Source organism: Nerophis ophidion, linkage group LG04, assembly GCF_033978795.1.
Source record: "Nerophis ophidion isolate RoL-2023_Sa linkage group LG04, RoL_Noph_v1.0, whole genome shotgun sequence".
NCBI lineage: Eukaryota > Metazoa > Chordata > Actinopteri > Syngnathiformes > Syngnathidae > Nerophis > Nerophis ophidion.
Window position 1 is genome coordinate 58,675,414 of NC_084614.1, and position 27,760 is coordinate 58,703,173.

Genomic DNA, 27,760 nt, shown 5'->3' on the forward strand with positions numbered 1-27,760 from the left:
TACTTTCCTGGCCCGCCTGCCTTCCAGACCTGTCTCCCATCGAAAATGTGTGGCGCATTATGAAGCGTAAAATACGACAGCAGAGACCCCGGACTGTTGAACGACTGAAGCTCTACAAAAAACAAGAATGGGAAAGAATTCCACTTTCAAAGCTTCAACAATTAGTTTCCTCAGTTCCCAAACGTTTATTGAGTGTTGTTAAAAGAAAAGGTGATGTAACACAGTGGTGAACATGCCCTTTACCAACTACTTTGGCACGTGTAACAGCCATGAAATTCTAAGTTAATTATTATTTGCAAAAAAAATAAAGTTTGAGTTTGAACATCAAATATCTTGTCTTTGTAGTGCATTCAACTGAATATGGGTTAAAAATTATTTGCAAATCATTGTATTCCGTTTATATTTACATCTAACACAACTTCCCAACTCATATGGAAACGGGGTTTTTAGTTGTGTAAGTTGTCATAATGATTTGGTGACGTTTAATGATAGCTACTATCATACATGTGCACCAGAAAGTCATCTTATTCTGCCTGAATGACAATTCAGGACTATTTTCATACAGTTAAATTTTTTTTCAAATAATCTATTCTTTTAACCCATTGTTGGTAACATATAGTGTTTTTTATATATATATATATATTTTTTTTTATCATATTGAGCCAGTGACGTAAAGCAGCTTTAATCACCCCCATTCTGTTTATACAGAACAGCTGCATAGAAAAAAATGGTCAAAGAACGAACGGCAGTGTGTGAGGTACAAATGTTATGTTACCATGGTGATGTGGTTGAGGATGCGGGTGGTTTCTTGTCGGCTACAGCATGACAGCGAGCTAAAGACCATCTCCACCAGGTGCTCCGTCTCCTTCCGCTCCTTGTCGGCCAGCCACGGCACTATTCGCTCTAGCAGGAAACGCGCGGCCGGATTGCTCACGCTCCCTTCACCTTTGTCATCCAGTTCCACCAACATCTGAGATAAAGTGGAAGCAAAGTTACCTTGGCGAATGTATCGTCCAAAAAATACTGGTGACATGCAGTGACGAACGTACACTGAAGATCTTGGAGGTGTGAAAAGACTGCAGCAGAAGCGAGAGGAACACGAGATGTCTCTCCGAGCATCTCTCGTTCACATGCACCAGGCACAGTTGCACCAGCTGGCACACTACTTCCTCAAAATGGCAAGTCTGCGGGGAGCCGCACGGACTAGCTGCCAGAAGCGCCTTCTGTTTCACCTCTGCGGCCTCTGCGTTTCCCAACTCAGATAAACAGATCTTGACAGACTTTTTCTTCTGTGCATGCCTTCTGTTTACTCTCTCAGGGTAGCGCATCACCTGCAGAAATGAAAGCAGTCACTCAGCCCTCGGCTGAACTGGCAGGAATTGATCAAACTGACCTGCAGCAAGGCTGATATCCCCTCTAAGGCTTGTGGATCTGCTTCCTCGTTGTCTGCAAGGCGCGTGAACACAAGGCCAAGCTCCTCCCAGAAGTCTGCCACAAGTCCTTGAAAGACAACTTTGCGGTCTTTGGATTCGCTGCTCGCCCTCTTTTCCCATGAAACGAGCATTTCGGTTACCAGGAGGAAAAGGGGACCATTCTGAAGGGTGGGGTTCTCAAGTGACATTTCTAGAAGCGGCAGGAGCTAAAAGAGGAAAAGACAATTTTGTAGTAATTGATTTGATAAGGAAAATCACCGTATTGAGAAAAAAAGTCTAAACAAATGGTTTATCTAATGTTCTGTCTTAGAGATTTATGGTGCGTTCCATTCACCTCAGAAGTTGGAAGTCAGAGCTGAGTATGACTTAACAGTCGACTTGTGAGCGTTTCAGTTACGAGATCGGAAATCAAGATGCCCACATCCACAAAAAGCAATTTTTGAGCGAGCCTTGTCTGAATATAAACAACTTATGGGAAAATAAAGACTCTTTCTGCAACCCTCAAACACAGAAAAAGAGAAAACATAGACGTGATTACTAGCAAGGTTCAGCATATAAACCACATTAAATAAATGTAGTTTACACTACAGTAACATTACCAAATAAAAGTGTCCAACAACACATTGTATATGGCTGATTTACTGCAAAAAAAACAGATGAAAAGTGTTACTAACAGATATTATAGAAGCAGACATCATTGTTTACTTCCAGATCAGCCATGTTTGAAACAAACTCGGTTGTGGTGAGTCAAAGTCAGAAATCTGACCTCAAGGGGTGTTCGAGTTGAAATTCCGACTTCCCAATACAAATGGAACACACCGTTACATATAAAAAAAAAAAAATTCCAGGTACTCTCACGTACCACCTGACCATGCAGCTGAGAGATAAAGACTGTTAAGCAGCTAAGAGATATCCTAGAAGATATTTCATGAACTGAGATTTAAAAACATATGAAAAAGGGTTCTCTTATAAAATTATCTAATCTACTTCTCTAATATAATAAATGCGACTATTTGATGGTAACCTGCTGTGAAATAAGCATGGTGCGTATTTTGCGCTGATGATCCTCGGCGTCCTCATCATCAGCTGCATGGCAAAGGATGCAGAACCTCAGGCACTCTATGGTGGAAGTCACAATGACGGCGCTCTCTGAGGAGCTACTGGCGGCACGCTCACTGGAAAACCTAAACAACAAACACACAATTAATCGACTAATATTTTACATGCCCATTCCTCCATTGTACTTTGAGCTTTGTCACTAGAAACTACTCAGAGGAGCAACATGGGACTTTGTGCACTTTCATATATATACACAGTACAGGACAAAAGTTTGGACACGCCTTCTCATTGAATGAGTTTTCTTTATTTTCCTGACTAATTACATTGTCACTGAAGGCATCAAAACTATGAATTAACGTATGTCGAGTTATGTACTTAAAAAAGGTGAAATAACTGAAAACATGTTTTATATTCTAACTTCAAAATTGCCAACCTTTGCTCTGCTTAATACTTTGCACACTCTTGGAATTCTCTCAATGAGCTTCAAGTGGTATTCACCTGAAATGGTTTTCACTTCACAGGTGTCATAGCTTTGATGCCTTCAGTGACAAGCTACAATAGTCATGAAAATAAAAAAAAACACATTGAAATGAGAAGGTGTGTCCAGACCTTTGGACTGTACTGTATATATACTGACAGTATGTGTTATTAATAGGGATTGGTAATTTATCGGACCCTAATCAATATCGGCCGATTTTTGTGAAAAAGAACGTGATCACCATTGCCGATTAATGTCTTTTAATGCCGGTCACAATCGCTCCACCCCTCTGGTTGACACTGTATTCATTTTTATTCACCTTAGCTGACAAGCGGCCCGTAGCTAATTATGTGTCTCCATACACAGTTTGGAGGCGATACCCTAAACTAACAATAATTACTTGAATTACAGCAAATAAATTGCATTTCTTTGTAGCCTAAGCATCATTATCTATAATTCTTACTATTTGAGTAAAAGGTTAAACATGTTACACAAATGTAAGGAGCAGGCATGCTAAATAGCTCGGATAAGCGGAGGATGATGGATGGATGGCACAGAGACAAACCCGCGATATATCGCGTATATCGCTATATCGCCCAGCCCTAATTCAGAAACAATTAAAATGTCTATTTAATCTTCTGTTATATTGGTAATAAGTTTGATATGAATGTATTTAAAAGAAAACAGATCCTGCAAGAATTACCCGTCTATGATTGAGGTAAAGAAGGTGGTGTAGAAGTCCAAGGCTGGATCTGTGACCTCTTGTGGCAGTTTGCTGAGGAATGGCATTAAATTAGGATGGAGGGCTTTCGCCATGCCTTTGCCCCCTTCTTTTAACAGAGCCCACAGTTTCGGCAAGAAGCCCTTTTTGGCATTCACGTGGGTCCAACAGTCCTACAAAAGCAGGGACAGCCTTAAAAACATGTGTAGGCCTGCCAAGAGAGTTCCTCAGAGAAAAAACGTGCTTACGGGTATGGAGGATGTGACATGAAGAACGGCCTCCCACACGGCGGGCAGCACCAGAGGATCTGTGTCATCTATGCTGAGGAGGACAGCCGGGCATAGGCGTGCCGCTTCAGCCTGAGCGAGCTCTGGCGTTAGCTCGCACAAGGTGCACAGCATCTCGAAGAACGCCTCTCTGACCTGTAAAAAAAAACAAATGTCATCAGCCTCATCCCAAATGAGTTAAGCTTTTGCTTTTTAATGTTAAGATAAGCAACAACTGAAAAGTTTTCCCCTCCACGGTTCCCCCAGTTGTGAAGTATATATTTCAGTCCCCCCTGTTTGTGATTGTTAAGGCTTAAAATGCCAGAATTTGCGGAAAGCTTTTTCACAAAGTTGCAGCAAAAGTTGCAGTGTTTTAAGGCTTATTTTTTTCAATAATAAAACATAGTTAAGATTGTAAAAAATGTGTCACCAATGTTTCAAGTGCAACTTGTAACCTTAATCTCTTACTGCGTGCAAAGTTCAAAAAGTCTGCTAGAACAAAAGCTATGGAGGATGAAGAGGAAGATTAAGAATAATGAATGTCATTTATTTTTGTTCTGCAGAAGATTCAGTTCCTCTTATGGAAATTCACAGTGCATTCTACAGGGGCCACTTTCGGTCTGTGCGGGATTATCTGGACACTCGAACCTCAAAACTCGAAATGGACTATAACCAGACTTAAACTGAGCCATCACGTGAACATAAATGAAGACATGGAAAAATTGGTTCATGAATCTGCATAAAATAACACAAGAAGAAACATGAATTGGACATCATGTGGACTAAGAAAAAAAAAATCAATCAATCAATCAAACAAAATATATCCATATCAGTGACTTGTCATTATCACATGTTAGACTTGTTCTGAAATGTCATGTATCCAACAAATCTGCTGTTAAAACTTGGACTATATAACCAACATATATATCCAACAAAATAGGTGATTGTAAATTAAGGGCAGGACATGGATAAGCATTCTCGCTTTTTTCCTGTAACCCTTTTCAGTGGGTGCCGCCAAATTACAAAGATTGATGAAGGGTTGCTATATATGTCTGTCTGCCGGAATAAATAAATTAATTCATTCAACCTTAAAATGCACAGGATTTTTTTTTAACAAAAATTGAAATCAATAATATATTGTTGTTTTGCTCGTTTCTATACCACAGACTTAAAAGTAGACAAAGTGGCAGTAAAAGCACATACCCAGAGCTCATTGTCAAATGACTGTACTGTTTTAACAAATCATAACTAACTATTTGCATCCTTTTCGGTTTATGAACGTTTACATAAGGCCAAATATGCCTCTGTGTGCGGACCATGTTTTGACGTACGAACGCTTTATTCATTTATTCATTCATTTATTTTGTTTGCCGCTGGAAGCCCTATGGGGGCTGCCATCACTTCCTGTACACACAGGCGCAGCCATTTCGAAAAGCCCAGACGCTAACAGCGCTTCTGACGAGTTTATTTCAACAATTGCCTTAAATTCCGCAGGTCGGAGCTGTGTGAGCCCGTCTTAGAGATCACTTTGGGTGATCAGAAACACTTGAAAGGTGTTCAAACGCTCACAGTCGTGCTGTAAAGCTTCAGGTTGCTAGACAACCACTGAGCTAGCATTTTAGCTAGTTAGCGTACGGCTTTTGGCACCTTCAGGATTTTATCAGCAAAGGGGGGGATTTCTCCCACAGCAATTCTTTAATTGTGATGAGACCGAAAAAGATGCCACAGCAAACCTTTATTACAGCGAAGGAAAAAGCACTACCAGGACACAAACCCATGAAGGATCACCTCACACTGGTAGTTTGTGCTAATGTTAAAGGTGACTATGTGAAGTCACTGCTTGTTTATCACTCCGAAAGTCCCAGAGTGTTCAACATGGCACAAATATTTCCAGACTCAAAGTAAAATTGTGTGTGTGTGTGTGTGTGTGTGTGTGTGTGTGTGTGTGTGTGTGTGTGTGTGTGTGTGTGTTTCAATGTTGACATTTAAGTAATATCTCAAGCTGTATTTAAAAGTCGATGGCCAAATTTGAGCCACTGAATACTATTCATAACCCGATTAGTTGAACAATCTTGAAATTAATTGGTAACTAGTCCATCCATTCATCCATCCATTTTCTACCGCTTGTCCCTTTGACTGTCGAAAATAGTTGCAGCACTAGTAACTAGCAAAAAACAGCAGACTAGACGAGCGCTGTTCAAACCATCTGTGCATCTGCTCAGCACAGATTCCATCACCTGGAAACATGTTAGTTTAGCCGCTATCAAAAACACTAGCCGGTCACCACAGATTTCATTTCATCATAAAATACAAATGTCATAGTAAATAAACCAATAAATACTGCCCGATGCAGTACTCATTTGTGTGGATGGTGTTTTAATGTTTAGGTCACGTGCTGAACTAAAATTTTTAAAATACACTGCAGTGGCGGGTAAGAGAAATACTTTGAATAATAGGTGCCAATGTGTTATGCTTAGACGGCGTCTGCAAAAATGTTACATTTTTCTTGTTAGATATGTAATAAATGAATATATACCTTAATTATAACCAATGCCATATCATACCATCCATCAATCAAAAAGGAGTTTTAAGCTAATAAAATATTTGTTTTAATATTTATCAGGGACCCATTAAATTGCCAAGGGACCCACTCAAATCACTACCTGTGGGTCCCAGGACTCACTACATTGAAAACCTAACATCACTGATATTGTATTGCTTTGTTACACATATTCACACCAAACCTCATCATGACAATCATCATCCTATTCAATACAACCAGTACCTGCGGTGCTTTGTGCCTGCTGTACTTCCAGAACTTTACAGGGCTTACAAGGACAGCCAGTCCCTGCTCCATGGCTGCCATGTCATTTTGGGGCAACAGGGAGAGCAGTCTCTTCACCCCCAGCAGAGAGCTGGTCAGCATGCGCATATATTTGGCTTCTCGTTCATCCTCTGTCAGACTTCTGGCAAATTAAAAAAGTTGTATTTAACACAATGACACAGCATCATCATCACTGGCGTCACTGCTGACTTACAGAGGATCGCTGAGAGTGTCCGCAGTATCTTTTAATAAAACATCTTGAAGTACCTGAAGTGTGGTAGAAGACGTAACATTATGTGTTGATGAAAAAAAAAATGGACTTCACCTTCTTCCCACTCACATTAAGTATCTCATCTTTGCAAAAGCTGAGGGCTTCCGGCTGTTTGGCGGCCGAGAAGGCGGCCTGGAAGGCTCGGCGTGCGGCGGATGCAGCAGGAGTGTACATATCGCACTGGGACAGAATCCAGTGGCCCATCAGGCTCTTCAGAAAGGGAGCTAAACTGCGACGCACTTTAAGCACCAGCTGCTCAAAGGCTAGCTGGGTGCCCTCCCTGATGCGTCGATCGTGGTCCTAAAACATACCATGATGATTGAGTTGCATTATAAAATATGCCTTCATAAAAGAGGAAAATGATCAGTTTTGATTGCAACTATCACTAAATATAGGATAGTATTTTCTCTGAAAAAGTCTCAAAAACACAATCTGCCCTATTTATCTGTTTTATATAAGAGCAAATGCATCACAAGCATTGTTTCTCTGCTCCTCTCTCGCTCTCCACTCTGTGTGCGAGAGTACTCCTGAAAAGCATATTTCAGACACTTTTAATGAAATCCGAGCAGGTAAAAATAGCAGAATATAAAATAATCATTAAACTCAACCCAGCAGACGACATTTTCTTTAGATATATTTGAGTTTTGTCACAAAAGCTGCCCAGTCATGTTTTTACTCCATGCCAAGGGTCTAAAACACACGGTCCATATTTTGTGGCCAATACTTAACTTCATAGTTTAGAGCATACTTGCCATGCTTGAGACTTTCAAATTTGAGAGATTGGGGGGTGGGGCAAGTCTACAATTTTTTCCTGGTGTCCTTCGACAGCTCTTTGGTCTTGGCCATAGTGGAGTTTGGAGTCTGACTGTTTGAGGCTGTGGACAGGTGTCTTTTATACAGATGAGTTCAAACAGGTTCCATTAATACAGGTAACGAGTGGAAGACAGAAGCTTCTTAAAGAAGAAGTTAAGTTAAAGTTAAAGTTAAAGTACCAATGATTGTCACACACACACTAGGTAAGGTGAAATTGGTCCTCTGCATGTGACCCATCCCCTTGATCACCCCCTGGGAAGTGAGGAGAGCAGTGGGCAGCAGCGGTGCTGCGCCCGGGAATCATTTATGTTGATTTAACCCCCACTTCTAACCCTTGATGCTGAGTGCATCGCAGGGAGGTAATGGGTTCCATTTTTTTATAGTCTTTGGTATGACTCGGCCGGGGTTTGAACTTCCAACCTATCGATCTCAGGGCGGACACTCTAACCACTAGGCCAGTGGATCTTCCTTGTTTGAAGTTACCAAATACTTATTTTCCAACATAATTTACAAATAAGTTCTTAACAATTAATACAACGTGAATTCCTGGATTTTTTTTCACATTCTGTCTCTCACAGTTGAAGTGTACCTATGATGAAAATTACAGACCTCTGTCATCAATTTAAGTTGGAGAACTTGCACAATCGGTGGCTGACTAAATACTTTTTTGCCCCACTGTACATACATACATACACTGTATATATATATAAAAAAATATATAGTATAAAATTAAAAATGATGTATATTTATTTATTTACTCTTTTATTTATTTATTTATTATTATTATTAATAATGTATCTTTATTTATTAATTTTTTTTATCTGTTCTTTATAATCCATTTTCTACCACTTGTACCCTCGGTGTCTCCTAGCCGCTCAGGCAAATCATATTGTCCATAAAGCCAAACATTTTTTAACCCAATGCAGCCCCAGAGTCAAAAAGTTTGAGGACCCCTGGTTTAGAGTAACTGCGGCCCGCACACTGGGGGCGGCTAATACTAGTTAAATATACTGTAGCTATTTGGACCCTCCCTTCTACAGGGAAGAGTCCTCCCAGACTATTTTATTCAGTCTGAATAAAGCGAGGTGACTAGAAATTGAAGATTAACAATTTAATCTACAAAATGGAAAAAGTAGAAACAGTAGTAATACCAGCGCTGGAAAAAAGAAAGACCAAGCTGTCTAAAGTCCTGCATATTTTCTGAAGATGGTCACTTTACACACATGTCTTTTTCTATCTTCCTGTCCCGCCTTGACAGCGATGTCAAACCGAAAGTAAACTTAGCTTGTGTGCCGGACACACATACACACACACTGTTGTCCACTCTCTCCCACCAACATCAATAAAACTAAAGAGAGAAATATGTGTGTGCGTACAGATAAGAAAGGGTGAGAGCATTTTGTTTAACATCTTCGGACAAAACGAAAAGCAAAGGATCTTCTAAGACATTACATTTTGCCCGAAAGTGGAAAAATATTTCCTTAACATGGCAATCTTGAATGCCACAAAAAACTGAAGAACATGAACTAAAATAATGGTGCAAACACAAAAATCAACAAACACACATTGGGCAACACAAAAAGCAACTTCCTGTAAGCAAACACAAGAATCTGACTATTTTTTGGAGAACTCAACTGTGTCAAAATATACAATTTTAACATTCAATTTAACATGATTTAGGGTGTTCCATAGCTCAGGGTGTCTACAGTTTATCAGCTGGTAGAAGTAGTTAAGAAATTTAATCACATGGTTAAAACTCGATTCTGAAGTAAATACTTAGCGCACCCCTGTCTCACCAGTTAAATTGAGTTTGAGACCTCTGCTCTTTGCCATACTTATATGTTCTGTGTTTTCTATTGGGTGGATGAGAATGCAGCCTTAAAGGTTGGGAAGCTTATCATAACAACAGAGGAAGAGTTATGAATGATAGTAATTTTAGGATAATGGTGATGAATGAAGTCACGTTGTTAAAGAACTGTTGAGCTGCTAAGAAATATGATACATATTTTTACTGCAATTAATTAATTGTGTTTTCACTGATATTGAAACATTAAATTTTTTTCCTAAAAGTAGGTCTATACATATATATATATATACATATATATATATATATATATATATACATATATATACATATAAATACAAACACACATATATATATATATATATATATATATATATATACATATAAATACATATATATATATATACATATAAATACATACATATATATATATATACATACATATATATATATATATATACATATAAATACATACATATATATATATATACATACATATATATATATATATACATATAAATACATATATATATATACATACATATATATATATATACATACATATACATATATATATATATACATATAAATACATACATATATATATATATACATACATATATATATATATACATATAAATACATATATATATACATACATATATATATATATACATACATATATATATATATACATACATATATATATATATACATACATATACATATACATATACATATATATATATATATATATATATATAATATTCAGGTCAACTGGGTCATTTACCTATTAACATCAAGGTAGTCGTTTGCAGTTGTGTAGACCTAAAAAGCAGAACAAGCAGCTCACCACTGAAATCTTGCAGTAAATCCGAGGCCAGTACGGAAGGACCCCTTTGACATCTTCAGCATCCCGTTCTTGACACATGGATCCAAAATCCTGCACAGCCTGATAAAGACACACTCTCCAAATCAGTTGCATGTTTACATTAGTGGAAAACTTAGTAGGGATTGTTTTTTAAATATGTAGTATATACAGGTATGTGCACAGATAGGCCCTCTGGTGGTGTTCAAGCACCCACCCCTTCTACTGGAGCCCATTTTCTCCTCATTCATTTAAGATTAAAATGTACAGTGTCTTATCATTTCCACCCAAATGTTTTGATATCTGGTGGGACATCTTATTGTACTTCTTGTGAGAATTTTCCCCAAACTGCTCGACAGCACTCACAGGCCCCTTCTAATGTAGCGCTGAGTACTTCAACTGACACATTTGTGCAATCTTCTGACTAGTGGTGGGGGAAATAATTGCGTTTTAGATACTCCACAATTCGGACGTGGACGATTACAAAATTGATGAGCAAACGTCAATAATCGATAATCGATTTATTGATTGTAAATAAAGTAATTCAGACCGTTCTAAAATTTGGCTGACTGCAGCGAGTCACCTGACAGAGAGAACTGAGTAGCTCCATTATCTCAAAGATTAGTTTTGCACTCATTTATATTAATTTAATTAAAACAATTGGAATTAATTTAACTGTTTGGTATTACAAAAGCACTGTTTTAAAACTTGCAAATGATAAATGCTTATTAGTGAAACAGAAAGAAGTGTAAAACTGCAATAATATACATGAATTAAAGATGCATCAATAATCGAGTTTCAATGAATAGTAGCCCCTAATCGTAATCGTAATCGAATCGTGAGGTGCCCAAAGATTTCCACCTCTACTCCTGGCGTTGTTTGGTGCAATATTAACAACCACATTAGTGCCAGTTTTACAATTTAGACAAGTTCAATGGTTTAGCCACATTTAAAATTATTGCTGTCAAATGATAGATTTTTAAAATCAGATTATTCGCACTTGAATTTGGATTAATGATGATTAATCACAGGTTATTACTCATTTACATAACTTTAATGAACTGAACTTAAAAGTCTGCAGGCTTTTGAGCGTTTACTATTCGGGCTCCAGTACTCTGGAATGCTCTATTGCTAACAGTTAGAGATGCTACCTCAAAAGAAGCATTTGAGTCCCATCATTAAACTTATTTGTATACTCTAGCCTTTAAATATACCCCTTTTTAGACTAATTGATCAGCTGTTTTTCTTTTTTGCTATGCCCCCCCCCTCAGGGTGGCACGGCTCAGCCTCCACGGATGCCGCGCTAACTGTTCCAAGTCGGCACCCAGTGTGGACCACTCCTCTTTGCATCAGTTGGTGACGTCTCTGATCCCCTGCTGGCCTCCCAGACCATGGTGTGAATAATTTACATACGTACATATAAAGTGTATAGATGGAACTAATCTGTCACTGTGAATGTACTAACTCATATTCACATTTGATTGATTGATTGAAACTTTTATAAATAGATTGCACAGTACAGTACATATTCCATACAATTGAGCACTAAATGGTAACACCTGAATAAGTTTTTAAACTTGTTTAAGTCAGGGTCCGCGTTAATCAATTTATGGTACAAATCTATGATCCTAATCATCGTTCTAATCATTTTTGCTTTGCTCTATCCATACCTTGCACATATTAGTTATTTAAGAACTTGCTTGTATTGTTAGTTATGTGTTAATATTTATTCTTTACGTTGAACAAGGGTATTCACGGTGGCAGAGGGGTTAGTGTGTCTGCCTCACAATACGAAGGTCCTGCAGTCCTGGGTTCAATCCCAGGCTCGGGATCTCTCTGTGTGGAGTTTGCATGTTCTCCCCATGAATGCGTGGGTCTCCTCCGAGTACTCCCACTTCCAAAGACATGCACCTGGGGATAGGTTGATTGGCAACACTAAATTGGCCTTAGTGTGTGAATGTGAATGTGAGTGTGAATGTTGTCTGTCTATCTGTGTTGGCCCTGTGATGAGGTGGCAATCTGTCCAGGGTGTACGCCCCCTTCCGCCCGATTGTAGCTGAGATAGGCACCAGCGCCCCCCGCGACCCGAAAAAGGGAACAAGCGGTAGAATAAGCGGTAGAAAATGGATGGATGGGACGTTTAACAAGAGAGAACAGTCTACCGAGTCAAAATTCCTTTTGTGTTTAAAATACTTGGCCAATACAGGGTATTTTTTGACAGCCCTATTTAAAATCATAATTATTGAGATGAGCTGTGACAAAGTACATAGTGGTATATTATTAGTGTGATGCTGCTTACGCTTCAACTCTGTGAGAGATACATTTCTTTATTCTCTTATTCAAATTAAACATTGGAGTTTATATTGTATTGTTTACTATCACGCAGTGATTTCATTACAATCATTTTAAGATTAACTTTTGTGATGGGTGTCCTTTTTTCGGGCTTGAGCACCATCCATCCATCCATCTTTTTCTGCTTATCCGAGGTCAGGTCGCGGGGGCAGCAGCCTTAGCAGGGAAGCCCAGACTTCCCTCTCCCCAGCCACTTCGTCTAGCTCCTCCCGGGAGATCCCGAGGCGTTCCCAGGCCAGCCGGGAGACATAGTCTTCCCAACGGGTCCTGGGTCTTCCCCGTGGCCTCCTACCGGTTGGACGTGCCCTAAACACCTCCCCAGGGAGGCGTTCGGGTGGCGTCCTGACCAGATGCCCAAACCACCTTGTCTGGCTCTTCTCAATGTGGAGGAGCAGCGGCTTTACTTTGAGCTCCTCCCGGATGACAGAGCTTCTCACCCTATCTCTAAGGGAGAGCCCCGCCACCTGGCGGAGGAAACTCATTTCGGCCGCTTGTACCCGTGATCTTGTCCTTGCGGTCATGACCCAAAGCTCATGACCACAACAAATCGGTACAACGTCCGCATTACTGAAGACGCCGCACCGATCCGCCTGTCGATCTCATGATCCACTCTTCCCCTACTGGTGAACAAGACTCCTAGGTACTTGAACTCCTCCACTTGGCTTGAGCACCTATCCCCCAAAATGTCTGTGCACAAGCCTGACTACATATTTTACCAAATGGTGCAGATCTTTCACCGGACAGTCAGATAATATGCATGCGTGAATATACTTACTTTAAGCCTGGTGACAACATCTCTCTTGGAAAGTTTCCTGAGCACTAATCTGAAGTCTGCATCGACCAGGTTGTCAATCTCCTCTGCGCCGTGCAAAGCAGGAACGTAGCTTAGCTCAGACGTGAGCGTCGTGTCGAAACCAACAAAACCCGGGATTGCCCCACCTTCCCGGGTCAGTACCTCAGCAGCCCGGCCGCTACTTGACGGCTATGATTTGTACAGGAAAATTGACAGCATCAGTAAAGCGTCGGCCATGATGGATCTAAACTCGCGCACAAGTAAACAACAGAAAGTGGACACACCACTCGGCTACACACAGTTAGCATTAGCTGCCACGGTGAAGTTTGGCTGATGAAAAACGCTGCGGTTGGTAATTGTTACTCACCCGAACGTTGCCTTTAGTTCTCTGTTTATTTTTGCCTCCCATTAGGTCTGCTAAGTGTTAATGTTTGTGACGGTGACGTAAAGTTAAGAGAGCCATACGATGCACAACATACACGTGAGCAGGAAAAGGAAATTACATTAGCTTTTGAAATGTTTTCACAATAAAATAAAAGCCCTTCAGACTATTAGATTTCAGGCTGTTCCTGATGTTTTTCGTATTATTTGAAGAGTACTATATTGCACTACAGTTATTAATCACCAATTTGCGTTACAGGGGTCTTACAAATTAGGTTTTGCGTACGTATCGCTTTTAGTTTGAAACACACGTTCTTCTTCAGAGTAACCACTTACTTCCTTTGTATGCAACGCGACGTACCGTATTTCCTTGAATTGCCGCCTGGGCGCTAATTAATTTAAAACCTCTTCTCACTCCTGCACTTACCAAAGGCATGCGGTAAAAGTAAGCATGCGTATATTATTTTAAAATCTCTTCTCATTCCGGCTCTTACCAAAGGTATGCAGTAAAAAATTGAGTGTGATGTAAGCTTGGACCTTAAATCCTACTGAATAGCTCTTAATCTTCTTCCCTTTATGCAATTTCAAATTACCAGTATTGAAATCAGCCTCCTCCATTTTGAAAATGATGACAGGGGAAGTGTCACTCATGACGTCACAACTTTGACCAGGCGGTAATAGTAAGCATGCACTAATTATTTTGGGAAGCGAGTTTGACCCGGCAGTAATTCAAGGCAGGCGCATACCATATGCCCTGCGGCAATTCAAGGAAGTACGTTACCATTAACGTCCTTTATTACAGAGTAAACCTAAAAAAAAACTTTCAGATGATGTATATACAGATGGATGTCCAAGAAAAAAATCAACCAGGCTCCTCCGTTAAATCCAAAAAGATTTTATTTCAACATAAAAACGTTTTCAGACAATCGCATAGGTGTAATATGTAACATTAATTGTATTAACTTTCTGTACGGTATACATATGTTTTATAACATCGTTTTGTAAAGTGAATTATCTAACAGAGGTCATGTGTGTATTTGAGTACTGAATGCAAAATGCTCAGAAATCAAATCTGAACCTTTTGCTGCCTATTGATACACAAATAATTATGGTCCACTGAAGAGCAAATACAACTGTTGTGTTAGGTCACGCAAAATAGATTATTTTTGTTTTGGCAAAAGCTGTTAACTGAGGAAAAAACAAAACAGGAAAATATTGTAAATATTTGAGACAACATATTGCAATTTGTGCATGATCTTACTGTTAACAGAAATAATATAAACAAAAACATTTTGTTTTAGTCTTGTGAATCAGAATTACTCTTATTACTGTTTAATGTATATTGTGGGGACAAGCGGTAGGAAATGGATGGATGGATGTTGCTCAATGTTCAGCTGTTAAGACAATTTACAAATACAAGTTCTGTGACTGCAGTTAAATTGTTTCCATGTTATCAAATGCAACTTAAACTTAACAATGAAACTAATTAGCTGGTTAAAACAGAAAACCTGCATATTTGTGTCACACCCAGTTAAACACATGCTGTCTGCATAGTAGATTATCTAAAACATAGTATTGTAACTTTACCACAAATATTAGCCTCACAGTCAAAACAGGCATCCAAAACAACCAAACGTACTTCTGTTGGGACCCTGAGAAAAAAAAAAGATGTGATGGAATGCTACAACCTAGGTAAAGTCATTTGGTGATATAATTAGTACATTGCGAAAACAAACAAAATGCTAAAACTGACAAATGCGTGAAGTTCACTGCAGATGTCCTGTTGCTCACAGAGTAGCAGAAGGCCATCATAGGCATTAAATCTATTTTGCCACCTCCCGGACAGCTGCTTAAGATAGCCTCCAAATAAAATATCGCTTAGCTGAAAAACATTTTATCCCACATCATAGAAATGGGACGTAACCGCCTGGTGGAAGTGTCATTTGGCTGGGTGCTGTGACATAGCGCGGGTCTAGTTTGGGCACAAAACCGTGAAAGTCCCTGGAGGCCTGAGTGCCAAAAACGTCCAGCAACTGTCGGTTCATCACAGCAAACCTGCGGGGCAAAAACTCCTGGTTACATTTGAAAGGATATAACTTTACAGCAATGATCAATATGATGATGAATGAACAAATCAGTACTACCTGCCCTTAGTGAGACGCAAAAGGAACTTCCAGTATGTAGGCCGAAGGTTCTGAACCTCCATCACAGCCTACAATGAGCGCAATATATTCTCACAACTGCTAGATACACTTATGTCTGTTTTTGTGTTTCTGACTCACAGCTTGAAAACAGATGGCAGTGGAGATGGCGTAGAGGACTGTGTCCGCATGTGGATAGTACGGAAAGTGGCCTGCCTCGATGCCCTTGAAGTACAAGGTCTGAGGAGAGAGGAGAGGTTATCGCGTGTGCTGTTAATGATAAACTCTGCGCAACAGATAAGCTGAAGATGAGCCCACACACACTGAGTGCAGTGGCATGTTCACATGAATGTCGCTGGAACATGCGTGACGCTTTTTATTACTGCACACTGTAAAGAAACATATGGATGTAACTGTGATACCTCTGATGTACCATCTAATCACCAAAACCTAGTTAAATTATTAACTAAGTACAAGTAAATATATGGGCCATTTGCTTGTTGTAACTCTCTCAAATTTCATTAAATTTCTGCCTTTTTCCAACTGCAAGTCAGATAATAATACACATATTGAATTACTAAAAATGTGTATTGGTTCATCTCGGGCATTTTTGACAATGTTCTTAAGTCATTTATTTGAGCAACATAAATAAAAGTAACGAGTCAGTTTTTGAGTGCGTATACAATCAGTAAATACATTAAATTTAGCCACATGTCTTTAAACCTGATAGCATGTTCGCACTACACTGCATTTGGGGCTGCGTAGGCTCAGATGGTAGAGCGGTCAGCCAGAAACTTGAGGGTTCCAGGTACAAATCCACCTTGTTATTCGAGTCTTTGGACAAGACACTTCACCCACCTTGCAGTGCCACCCACACTGGCATGGGGGATACATTTTGAAATGAGCAACTGTGCTATAACCTTGCTCATTTACACTCTGTACAGCAGATTGTTCATTATTGTGAGCTGTCCTGAAGGAATACATTTAAAAAACTAAGCACAATAAAGTGATTCAAATAACGTAGGTGACAGGACTGTACTGAGTTTAAATCGCTTCCAGTCATAGTTAAAAATAATCAAATATTCAAAAAAATAAATGAGTGAACTTCTTTTTGGCCTTCTCGTGGCCTGCAGAGGATTTGAAATGATTGGTTCGATTAGCCTATTTTAATAACATTTTCTGTACCTTTTGTGATTATTTTTTTTTCCCAATTATGTTTTTAATTTATACAGCACTTTGGCTGTCTTAAAATTGTGCTATATAAATAAATATACATTGACCTGAAATATGTAAAAAAAAAAAATAAAAAAAAATTCAAGGAATCAAATTATATTTCATGGTAAAGTCAAATTTTAGGAAGTGGGGACAGACAACAATTTTTTTAGGTGTTCAAGGTAGTTTGAATTATTGTTTTAAAGTGCATTCATTAATTACATATCGGTAACAAGATTAATGTGCAGAACACTTTACTTGATAGAAAAAAAAATGTACAATTTACTTTATCGTGCATTGAAAATGGCACCAATTTCCTTATATTCAAAGACATCCTTTACCTCCACCAGCTTAGAGAAGAGATACATGGATATCGATGTGCTCTTGTAGAAAAACATTGATAAGCCAGCGAGGAAGCCTTGCAAGACAAGAGGAGAAACATGAGTCATAGTAAAATGAGGACACAATTTTTGTAATGCAATTGTGTGTCCGGTATCGACTTACCAGCAACCAGAGCATGCAGTTCACTGTCAATATTCCGCAACCAACGAAGCAAGCAGCTTACTCCCTGTGTAAGAAAATAAATTGAAACATCTAAATAAGTACTGTCCCACAACAACGATAAATTAATAACAAATACCTTGTAGATGCTGACAAAAGAGCCCAAAAAGGCCCCAAGCTGAAAGTTGTCTTTGTTGTAGAAGAGGGAGGGAAGTCGGGACGGTTTGGAGAAGACTTGCCGGAACGCTGATGGCACTTTAAGGCAACACTGAATCAAGTAGCCAACGCTGAACATTCTCACGAAACCCTGAGCAGAAATTATTGTCATTTACAGCAGATGTTTTTAACCTTTTAGACTTCGGGCGCAACTTTTCCACTCCAGAGGGGCTGTGGGCCTACTCAAATGTTAACACTAATTTAGTAATCTTAATTTTTATTTTAACCGTATTTAATGATTATATCTAATGTACTTACAGTTTTCAACCTTGTCAAATGATTTACAACTTGTGTGTTAATCACAAATATTTTTTTTTTAACACATAAAACCCTAGGCTTAGGTCAGGCTGATTAGAAAAATAAGTACTAACCAAATATATCGCATAAAAAGGCACTCACAAAAAACTGACCAAAAATACATTTACCGTTATATAAAATTATGTAGTGCTAAAATAAACCAAAATTAATAAGGAATAGGTTTATTAACTGAACTGTTAATCAAATTTAAGTGCAAATGAAAATACAGCTTCACCACATAGGTCATAATTTTTGTGCTCCATACTTTTTCCTGTTTGTTTGAGATTGTCATCACTGCCACAAGTTGTGGAAAATTGTATACAACTGAGTACCGCTGCGGCCCATAAGAACTGTCACTACTCGATCAGTATTGGAAGACAATATTGGTCCGTGCATGCATGAAGACTACATCACTTTCTGGACTTAAAATATTTCACGGCGGAACATCTGCTACATCATGTTCTGAGATATTTAAATGATTTATTAATGTTTTGTATACAAATAGCTTACCTATGAGTAAAATGGAAGTAGAAATAAAAAATGAACAAAGAGTAGATTTTTAAAAATGATCACCACATTTTCAACCACTTTTACTCTTCTGTCATTGCAATAAATGGCGCAACTGACTTTCATTGCGTAATTCATTTTTTGAAATGTTGATTTTTTGTTAAAACATACACTTACTGTAACTTAAATCCATATATGTAGTCTGACAAAAACTACACTTTTAAAAGATCACTTTTGTGAATTGATGTATTTGGTGTGAATAAAGTAGTGAAAAAAAGATTTCTCTTTGCCATTCAAGGCTGCTGAGATCATCATTCAGGTTTCTGTATAGTTTCAAAATAAATACTGTATTCTTAAGTAACGTTTGTTTTATTTTGTATGTAATATTTTATATGATATTGTTACTCAAATAAAGATTACAAATGAGAAAACCATGGTAACTGGAATGGTGGGCACAATCATAACTGCTGTAAAACAATTTGCCGGAAGTGACATAGTCTGTGCACATGCGTGGGTCGATCATGTCTTTCGGTACTGATCGAGTAGTGACACAGACCACAGCTGAGTAACGTATTTTTTGGCGGCTCTCTAGGGGGCGCTTGCGGCCCTACAATGGTCCCTAAGATTAAGAAACACTGATATACAGAGTCTGTGATGAGGTGGCGACTTGTCCAGGGTGTACCCCGCCTTCCGCCCGATTGTAGCTGAGATAGGCGCCAGCGCCCCCCGCGACCCCAAAAGGGAATAAGCGGTAGAAAATGGATGGATGGATGATATACAGAGTTGTTAATGGAATATGCCAAGTGTAGTCATGTGAAAAATGACTTACTTTAATGCAGTAGGAAATGCAGTTGTCCTGGTGATGTTTGCAACATTTGTGTCTTGGACCTCGTTTGCATCTGTATTGTAGAAAAATATAAATAAATGCATAAATTAGGTTGAAATGCATAGCCATCTATAACTGTAATGTGTGAGCCAGTGTTTCCCACAGAATGTTGTATTGGTGGTAACCCGTCACAACTAAATTTAGACCTCCACAAATTGGCGCTACATGTTCGCCCTCCGTCACAAACCTATTATTTACAACACACTACCGTAAGATTGTATTCTGCTTTTTTTTCTTGGTGTGCAAAATATATGCTCAGAGTGCAATATGATTGTAACGATAGTGTTTTTATTATTTGTACACAGTGCAATCATTAAGTGTGCAATAGTGTGCAAAGGTGGTACTGGTGGTATTATTGTCTCTCGCCACATCGCGCTCCAAATGTTTCAGCATCACCCCAATGCAGATTTTTTAAGCATATTCTACAATGTTTTAATCCTAAATTAAGCACTTTTAAGAATAACAATGGCTAAATAACCAAAAAAAATCAATACTACAATTGTAATGACCATGGGAGAAAACAAAACAAATCACGCTGTTCAGTATTGTGGCAACTGATTGGCTCAGTGTAAGACAGCATTGCTACATTGGATTAAAAGAGTGTAAATGAGACTTAAGACTGTCATTTTCGTCTGGAGGGCTCCAATGATGTTGAAAAACGTATTCAAAATGTCATCGACAGGTTTTTTTTTACTCTACCTAAGAAAATATGATTGATAATATAATAATTTATACGTATATAATAATCAATTATTATTGCTAAGAATAATTAGATTCCTACATCACGGAAATGTATTAATTGCGGTCATGTCCGCAATCAATTAACAGCGATAAGCGATGGGCGGCTTTATTACTATTACTCATTTTAGTTTTTTATTCTTTATCACATTTTACTTTTATTACTGGGTATAAAATCTACACTGCAACCACAAATGTACCCGTTGTTGTATGAGTTAGATCTATCCCATACTAATCCAATTGGACTGTAAGAAACTATATTTCTAAATATATTTGCTTTAATGTTTTTTACTCACTTTTTTGTCTCTAGCAGCATTTATAAAAATTCCATGCGCATGCATCATGACCAATTTTGCAAATTATACCCTACCACACCACAAATAGATTGCAGTCCTGTGGGAAACGCTGGTATGCCATCAAACATTGTCTCGTGTATTGAAATAGTCGACTACTTTAAAAAAATAACAATAGGAATAGTTATTTATTCTTGAAAACTATAGAAGAATGTTGTTTGGTTAATTATTCACCAAGCTATGGCATTTACGGTATGTTATGAAAGCATTTGGGATGGGCATGAAAAGTCAATAGATTCTCAGAAATGTGCCAATCCTGCAAACACAAGGCAGAGACAGAGAGAATAGGCTGTTTGCACAAGCCAGTGAGAGTAATCATATTCCCTCACATTGACTCCAGCAGTTTCTTGGTGTAGGACAGCATAGAATTGCTCCTCCCGGAATCACGCTGCATCGTCGCTGAAACATTTGAAGCATCCGACTCTGCAGCGGCTTGCTCCTCTCGAAGCCTTTTGCTATCAGGCTCAGCCGTAACAGAGTGAGATGGAATCTCTTCCTTGCCAATGATGAACCTACAGAAAAAGAAATACACTGTTTGACTGCCGTGAGTAGTCTGTATATCAAGCTCGAAGCTGAGTAACTTACTTCAATGCAGAGAATGCAAAGCCTTTAAGACCATCTTTACTCCTGTAGGAGGAGACAACATTTCACCTAAATAATCATATTGATCTGTGTAAAGATGTTTCATACAGTCACTGAGATGAGCTCACCTGAAGAGGAACATGTAGAGGGAGGCTGTAATGCAGAACAGAAGCACCTAAAGGGAACAAAAAGGGGAAAGCAGGTGGTCAGAATAAAATATAAAAAAAATAAAATTAAAAATGACGCAATAAATTATCTTACCTCGCCATGTTTGATAGGTTGGATTATTCCTCGTGTCACTGCCATGCGGAACAAAGTCTCAGTGGCCTGCCAACAAACCGCAGAATTAGTTTTGTATAACAACATCATATGGAGTTAAGTTATGAAATATAATCACACACAAAAAGAAACTGTGGGGAAGTTACACAATCACAGGAAATTGTACAAATAGTCTTCCTCCCAATTAAAAGCCTGGTACTATCAGCAGTTGAGTCAGTGACTTACTAAACAGCAGCAACACTTACAAGGTTTGTCATGTATATTGTGAGGAGTCCTCTCCTGTACAGGGAGGACATGTCAACACATACAATTAGGACACAGCCAAGAGATCAACAGCACAAATGAAGTATTATTGGGAAGATATTGTGGTTAATATAAAAAAAAAAAAAAATCATAAATTTCACCTGCTCTTACGCTCCAGGAGGATTGCGATATAAGAGGCGGGCAGTGCTGAGCCAAATCCAATGGACCATGAATAAAACCCTCCCAGTAGTTTCCTACAATGGAAATACATACATTATACATACAAGTTAACAGCACTTTATTGCATTGCTGTTTGTCAGTGGTCCCTGTGTTATGCTTTGTGGTTACTCCCATTAAATATTAATACCCTACAAAAAGAAATAGAACTCATTAAGAGCGTGTGGCGAAAGAATACGGACACTCTGCCGGTAACACTTTTTGCTGGATGATATATTGTTCCACAAATTAATGGTATTATTAAAAGCACTAAAGTAATCAAAATATACAATGATAATATTGGAAGTAACCCTTTCAAACACAATACACTTATTTCTCATTAGTATTTTTACCATTGCAATTAGAAAGTCAAGAACTTTGATTGTACTATGTAACTACACAAACATTAAAATAAATTGGACCTTCAAATTTATGCTGGAAAACATTGCACTTAAATAAATATGGAACATTTTGAAGCCCCCCCCCACCCCTCCTGGAAAGACTGTGTATAATTGACAGGGGGTTTACTCCGTTCATATAATTCTGCTGGTAAATGAACCCACTCAGGCACTGAGTGTAATGCACAGTGGGAGCCTGACTGGAAGCAGGCCTAAGCAGATACATATATTATTACGTAAATAGTTATTGAAATTAACTTTTTTAACTTTCACATCAACTTCGTCTCCCAGGCGTGAGGCAGAATCTTTCAGGGACAGCATGTAAAAGAAAAGAAAATTGAAAGTAAAGTGCAACAGGATAAGATGAATGCTAAGAAACTAGATTTTGCCTGGTTCAAGTCGCTCAGACGTCATAAACAACATCAAGGATAAAGACGGTATTTTTTAACTTGTTAAAAGGATCTGCTCCAAAAAAATGGACAGTGCAGTGTAGTGGTCTCGATAATGAGACTTCCTCCTTCCAACAAGTCTTTCTCTGCCTCCTTTCAGTGTGCAAGACAACTACAGTACATGCATAAAAGTAAAGAGTTGGTATGTTTTTTTTCCATTGCGTTTGATTTTTGTATTTAATCTTTTTATCGCTTATCTTGCACATGTGCCCCACACGTGCTGAACTGGGCTTTATAGTTTGGTTTACTGTCATTGTTAACAATATTCTACTTGGACTACAGGATCACAACAAATTTTATTTCTCTGTCAAATATATTTGATGTATAATACAATCCTATTAATCTATGTTATTCATAATTAATCTATGTGTATGCCTTTCTATTCAAATCATTATGCTTATAGTATACAGTAGGTCTGGATTAGGGTTTTACTCATTCCTCTGAGAATCGTGTGTGTGACTGAAGCATTAAGTGAGGGATGAGGCAAAATCTAATCCAGACCTACCAGTTTTTGTGGTCCTTATTGAGCGAAATCTAGTAACTCGGGTACTAAATTTCATGCCGTCTCATGTGTGCTATATGACAAAGTTTGTTGAATCCTTTATGTACCCTCCATAAGTTATGTGCACAATGTGATTGACTTAGGTTTTGAATTAGCTATATTTTAGGTGTAATTTCCAAAATGCACTTAAATTCGACTTACATCGCCGTTCAAGGAACAGAACTACGGGACCATCCTAAAGCGATAAAAGTCAAAAGCTTATAGAACTTGCAGAGTACAATAAATTACCTCTTTTTCTTTTTAAAGCACCTAATATTTGTGTATTATAGCTATCTGTTATTGTTATCGGCATCGATATTTGGCATTTTGACACAATAATAAAATATCGCCCGATATTTTTTTTGTCCTTTTACAACTACAACATAAATAACCTAGCAGATATACAATATATATACGTATAATACCAGTATTTAATATTTATTTTAACATAGTGATAAGTAGAGAGTAAGCTGCGGTGCTCAGATGAAATCATTGATGTGAATTGTGTAACAACTTGAGAAGAGGAATTGAACATATGTGTTAGTAATGACTATAAAGTGGAAAAGGGGCAGGATTAAATACTCTTTGCTTCTTCCTACTCCTTTTCGGACATGTACTAAAGAGCAATGAAAATACGTAAAATATGTGTTGTATCATATTAAAACTGTACATGTTTGAAATAAACGTCAACTTACCAACAAACCAACAAATATGTCTGGGCTCTTCACGAGGAAACCTCACAAACTGGTATAAACTGGTATAAAATGTATTTGCTTGCAAGTTATTGCGATGTAGAAAAATCCCATATTTTGAAACGCTGATGGTCCTTTTAGATACACGTAATGAAGGTGTTTGTCCATCCATCCATTTTATACCGCTTGTCCCTTTTTGGGTCGCAGGGGGTGCTGGAGCCCATCTCAGCTGCATTCGGGCGGAAGGCGGGGTACACCATAGACAAGTCAAAAGTTGCCACCACAGGGCCAACACCTATAGATAACATTCACACTCACATTCACACACTAGGGCCCCATTTAGTGTTGCCAACCAACCTATCCTCAGGTGCATGTCTTTGGAGGTGGGAGGAAGCCGGAGTACCCGGAGGGAACCCACGCAGTCACAAGGAGAACATGCAAAATCCACACAGAAAGACCCCCAGCCCGTGAATGTATTTAGGACTACTCAGGACCTTCATATTGTGAGGTGATGTCCTCTAGTGTTTTGCTGCTGAATAACCACAACATCACAGCGCATAAAACATTATGTCGTCACTAGTCCGCCGTTTCTTCAAAAATAATGCAATGCAAAAAACTATTTAAAGCCTTATCTAGCTGTTTACTGACATGTTTACTGAGTAGAAGCATTCAAGTCCCATCTTAAAACTCATTTGTATACGTTAGCCTTTAAATTGACCCCCCTTTTAGACCAGTTGATCTGCCGTCGCTTTTCTGCTCTGCCCGCCTCTCCTGCGTGGGAAGTTATTAGGTGACCACAGATGATGCGCCAGCTCTTCAAAGTCGGGACCCGGGGTGGACCACTCATCTGTGCGCTGCTGACTTGTCTCCCCTCCAAGGTTTCTCATTGTATCCCATTTGGTTGAGTTTTTTCATGCCCTGATGTGGGATCTGAGCTGAGTATGTTGTTGTGGCTTGTGCAATCCGTTGAGAGACTCGTTAGATTTAGGGCTGTATAAATAAACTTTAATTGATTGATATACTATTTATGTTTAGCTTCCTTTTACTGCAGATAAATATCGGCTAAATATAATGGTTATGCGTCTCCCTGACTATTAGTAATCGGTTTTGGCCTTGGGAAAAAACATAACTTTAGTGTTCTAAGCATATTAGTTGCTTTTAAAGGCCTACTGAAATGAGATTTTATTATTTAAACGGGGATAGCAAGTCTATTCTATGTGTCATACTTGATCATTTCGCGATATTGCCATATTTTTGCTGAAAGGATTTAGTAGAGAACATCCACGATAAAGTTCGCAACTTTTGGTCGCTAATAAAAAAGCCTTGCCTGTACCGGAAGTAGCAGACGATGTGCGCGTGACGTCACGGGTTGTAGGGCTCCTCACATCCTCACATTGTTTATAATCATAACCACCAGCAGCAAGAACAATTCGGACCGAGAAAGCGACGATTTTCCCTTTAATTTGAGCGAGGATGAAAGATTTGTGGATGAGGAAAGTTAGAGGGAAGCACAAAAAAAAAATAATAAATACAAATAAATAAAAAATAAAAGGCGACAGCTCCAGGTGACGGCAGTGTGAGCGATTCAGATGTTACTAAACAAATTTACTAGGATAATTCTGGAAAATCCCTTATCTGCTTATTGTGTTAATAGTGTTTTATTGAGATTATAAAGTCATACCTGAAAGTGGGAGGGCTGCGGTGAACGGCAGTGTCTCTGAGAGAAGCCAATGGAGAAGCCAAGATCACAGCTGCCTTTTTGACAGCTGCAGGAGGAGGTCGCATAATCCACTCAAGTCCCCGATAAAAGCTGAATTAATATCACAATTTTCCCATCCAAAAACTTGCTGGTTGACGTAGAGAAACATGTTCGCTTGACCGCTCTGTGTTAAAGCTTCACAACAAACAAAGAAACACCGGCTGTGTTTCGGTTGCTAAAGGCAACTGCAATCCACTCCTTTCCACCAACAGCATTGTTCTTTACAGTCTCCATTATTAATTGAACAAATTGCAAAAGATTCAGCAACACATATGTCCAAAATAAAATACTGTGTAATTATGCGATGAAAAGAGACGACGTTTAGCAGTGACTGGTGCTGGGCTGAAATGTCCGCTCCAACCAATAACGTCACAAGCACTCGTCAACATAAGCGTCATCATTTTGCGACGTTTTCAACAAGATAGCTCGCGGGAAATTTAAAATTGCAATTTAGTAAACTAAACCAGCCGTATTGGCACGTGTTGCAATGTTAAGATTTCATCATTGATATATAAACTATCAGACTGCGTGGTCGGTAGTAGTGGGTTTCAGTAGGCCTTTAATACAGCTGCAGTGAGGTTTCACTTTCTGTCAATAGAGAGGAACTAAACTTACAGAACTTACAAAATAGATTTGGATATAGTGTCATTGTACTGGTTTATTTAGTTTGCAGATTTTGCTTTTGAATAAGGAAACTTGAATTAGTATTGAGTGTGTTGACAGAGGAAACATGCAATTATCAGGTGATAAGGGGGTGCATTTCAAGATAAAACAATATGTGGCAAGCAGGAAAGAACTCACCTGAGAATGCAGAAGAAGAATATGTAGAGGGCTGCATTGGCAGTGAGGAAAGAGGTAGACTGTAAGATCTCAGGTAGAAGCCTTTTTAGGTAGTAATTCTTCTTCCTTCTCCTGAGAATGGCTGCTATCTGTGTGTTAGAGGGCAAAGTCAGTACAAAGCCAGTGGTTTGACAAGAGTTGAGGAAGCTTTATTAATGTTTATCTACGCACACAACCCATGACTGTAATCATGGTCTGTGAATAACTAATACTACAGTTCAATTACAAATTTACTTGGACTAGCTTAAACTGGATTTGCCAGGTAACTTGTAACATGAATTAACTATGTAACTCTGCACACTCCTTATGACACAATATCATTTTAATCACTTTTATGGATCATCTCCGCCTCTCTAAGAGTTTAGAACAATTCCCACAACTATAGTTTAGCCGGGCTAGCATTAGCTTCGAGGTCAAAACGTATCAAACAGGCGGAACCCACCACGTAAAGAGGGGCGTAAATTTTGAAGGAGACCTCCAGCGCCCCCCTGGTTATGTCCGCCGCGGACTGCATACACGACGGGCTCCATGTGTGGCCGACTTCATAGCAGTTGTGCGTTAGCTTGCTGAGGGCAGCCATGGCTGTCTGCTAGTCTACTCAGTCGAGTGACAGCCGAGTCGAGGGGGGCGCGCACGCAGGGACGCGCGCTCACACGGCGTTTGGATGACGTCATGGCAGGACGCGTGAACAGTACAAGTCAAAATATCTTACAGTATATTTGGTTTTACACTGTATGAACACAAATTTGAAAATGAAATTTACATTTGCAACCTCATTATTTTATTGGCTAAGTTTTATATTCATAAATGTAAGTTTCTCAATACCCGACCTGTCTTTTGTGCCTTT

At 38.8% G+C, this 27,760-nt stretch overlaps 2 protein-coding genes across 2 annotated transcripts in view; both read right to left on the reverse strand.

Annotated features, from left to right (window-relative positions):
- The window catches only part of ltn1 (listerin E3 ubiquitin protein ligase 1), a 32,254-nt gene extending 18,002 nt beyond the window's left edge, over window positions 1-14,252 (reverse strand). Inside the window, exons 1-12 of the mRNA XM_061898586.1 lie at window positions 14,050-14,252; window positions 13,665-13,871; window positions 10,523-10,621; window positions 7,122-7,352; window positions 6,996-7,048; window positions 6,743-6,923; window positions 3,940-4,113; window positions 3,674-3,864; window positions 2,458-2,617; window positions 1,394-1,639; window positions 1,050-1,331; window positions 776-970 (exon numbers count right to left, since the gene is read on the reverse strand). Coding sequence (XP_061754570.1) covers window positions 776-970; window positions 1,050-1,331; window positions 1,394-1,639; window positions 2,458-2,617; window positions 3,674-3,864; window positions 3,940-4,113; window positions 6,743-6,923; window positions 6,996-7,048; window positions 7,122-7,352; window positions 10,523-10,621; window positions 13,665-13,871; window positions 14,050-14,091 — 2,061 coding nt within the window. The 5' untranslated portion in view covers window positions 14,092-14,252. The remainder of the gene's footprint in view (window positions 1-775; window positions 971-1,049; window positions 1,332-1,393; window positions 1,640-2,457; window positions 2,618-3,673; window positions 3,865-3,939; window positions 4,114-6,742; window positions 6,924-6,995; window positions 7,049-7,121; window positions 7,353-10,522; window positions 10,622-13,664; window positions 13,872-14,049) is intronic.
- A 690-nt stretch (window positions 14,253-14,942) lies between these two features.
- tmem135 (transmembrane protein 135) lies at window positions 14,943-27,547 on the reverse strand. The gene is made up of 15 exons (XM_061898587.1): window positions 27,356-27,547; window positions 26,875-27,002; window positions 22,180-22,272; window positions 22,021-22,054; window positions 21,758-21,823; window positions 21,625-21,671; window positions 21,500-21,541; window positions 21,244-21,426; window positions 19,767-19,836; window positions 18,057-18,224; window positions 17,921-17,984; window positions 17,758-17,834; window positions 16,346-16,444; window positions 16,208-16,275; window positions 14,943-16,118 (listed from the first exon to the last, which is right to left on the reverse strand). Exons 1-15 carry the CDS (start codon window positions 27,491-27,493, stop codon window positions 15,968-15,970), a joined length of 1,428 nt encoding a protein of 475 aa, XP_061754571.1. The 5' UTR covers window positions 27,494-27,547; the 3' UTR covers window positions 14,943-15,967.
- Between the last annotated feature and the right edge of the window lie 213 nt (window positions 27,548-27,760).

Coding starts and splice junctions, on each gene's coding strand:
- tmem135 (XM_061898587.1), bottom strand. CDS start 27,493: ATGGCTGCCCTCAGCAAGCTAACGCACAACTGCTATGAAGTCGGCCAC. Junction 22,273..26,874: donor TTCTTCTTCTGCATTCTCAG/GTGAGTTCTTTC, acceptor TTTCCATTGTAG/GAAACTACTGGGAGGGTTTT. Junction 16,119..16,207: donor TTGCGTCTCACTAAGGGCAG/GTAGTACTGATT, acceptor TTTGCCCCGCAG/GTTTGCTGTGATGAACCGAC.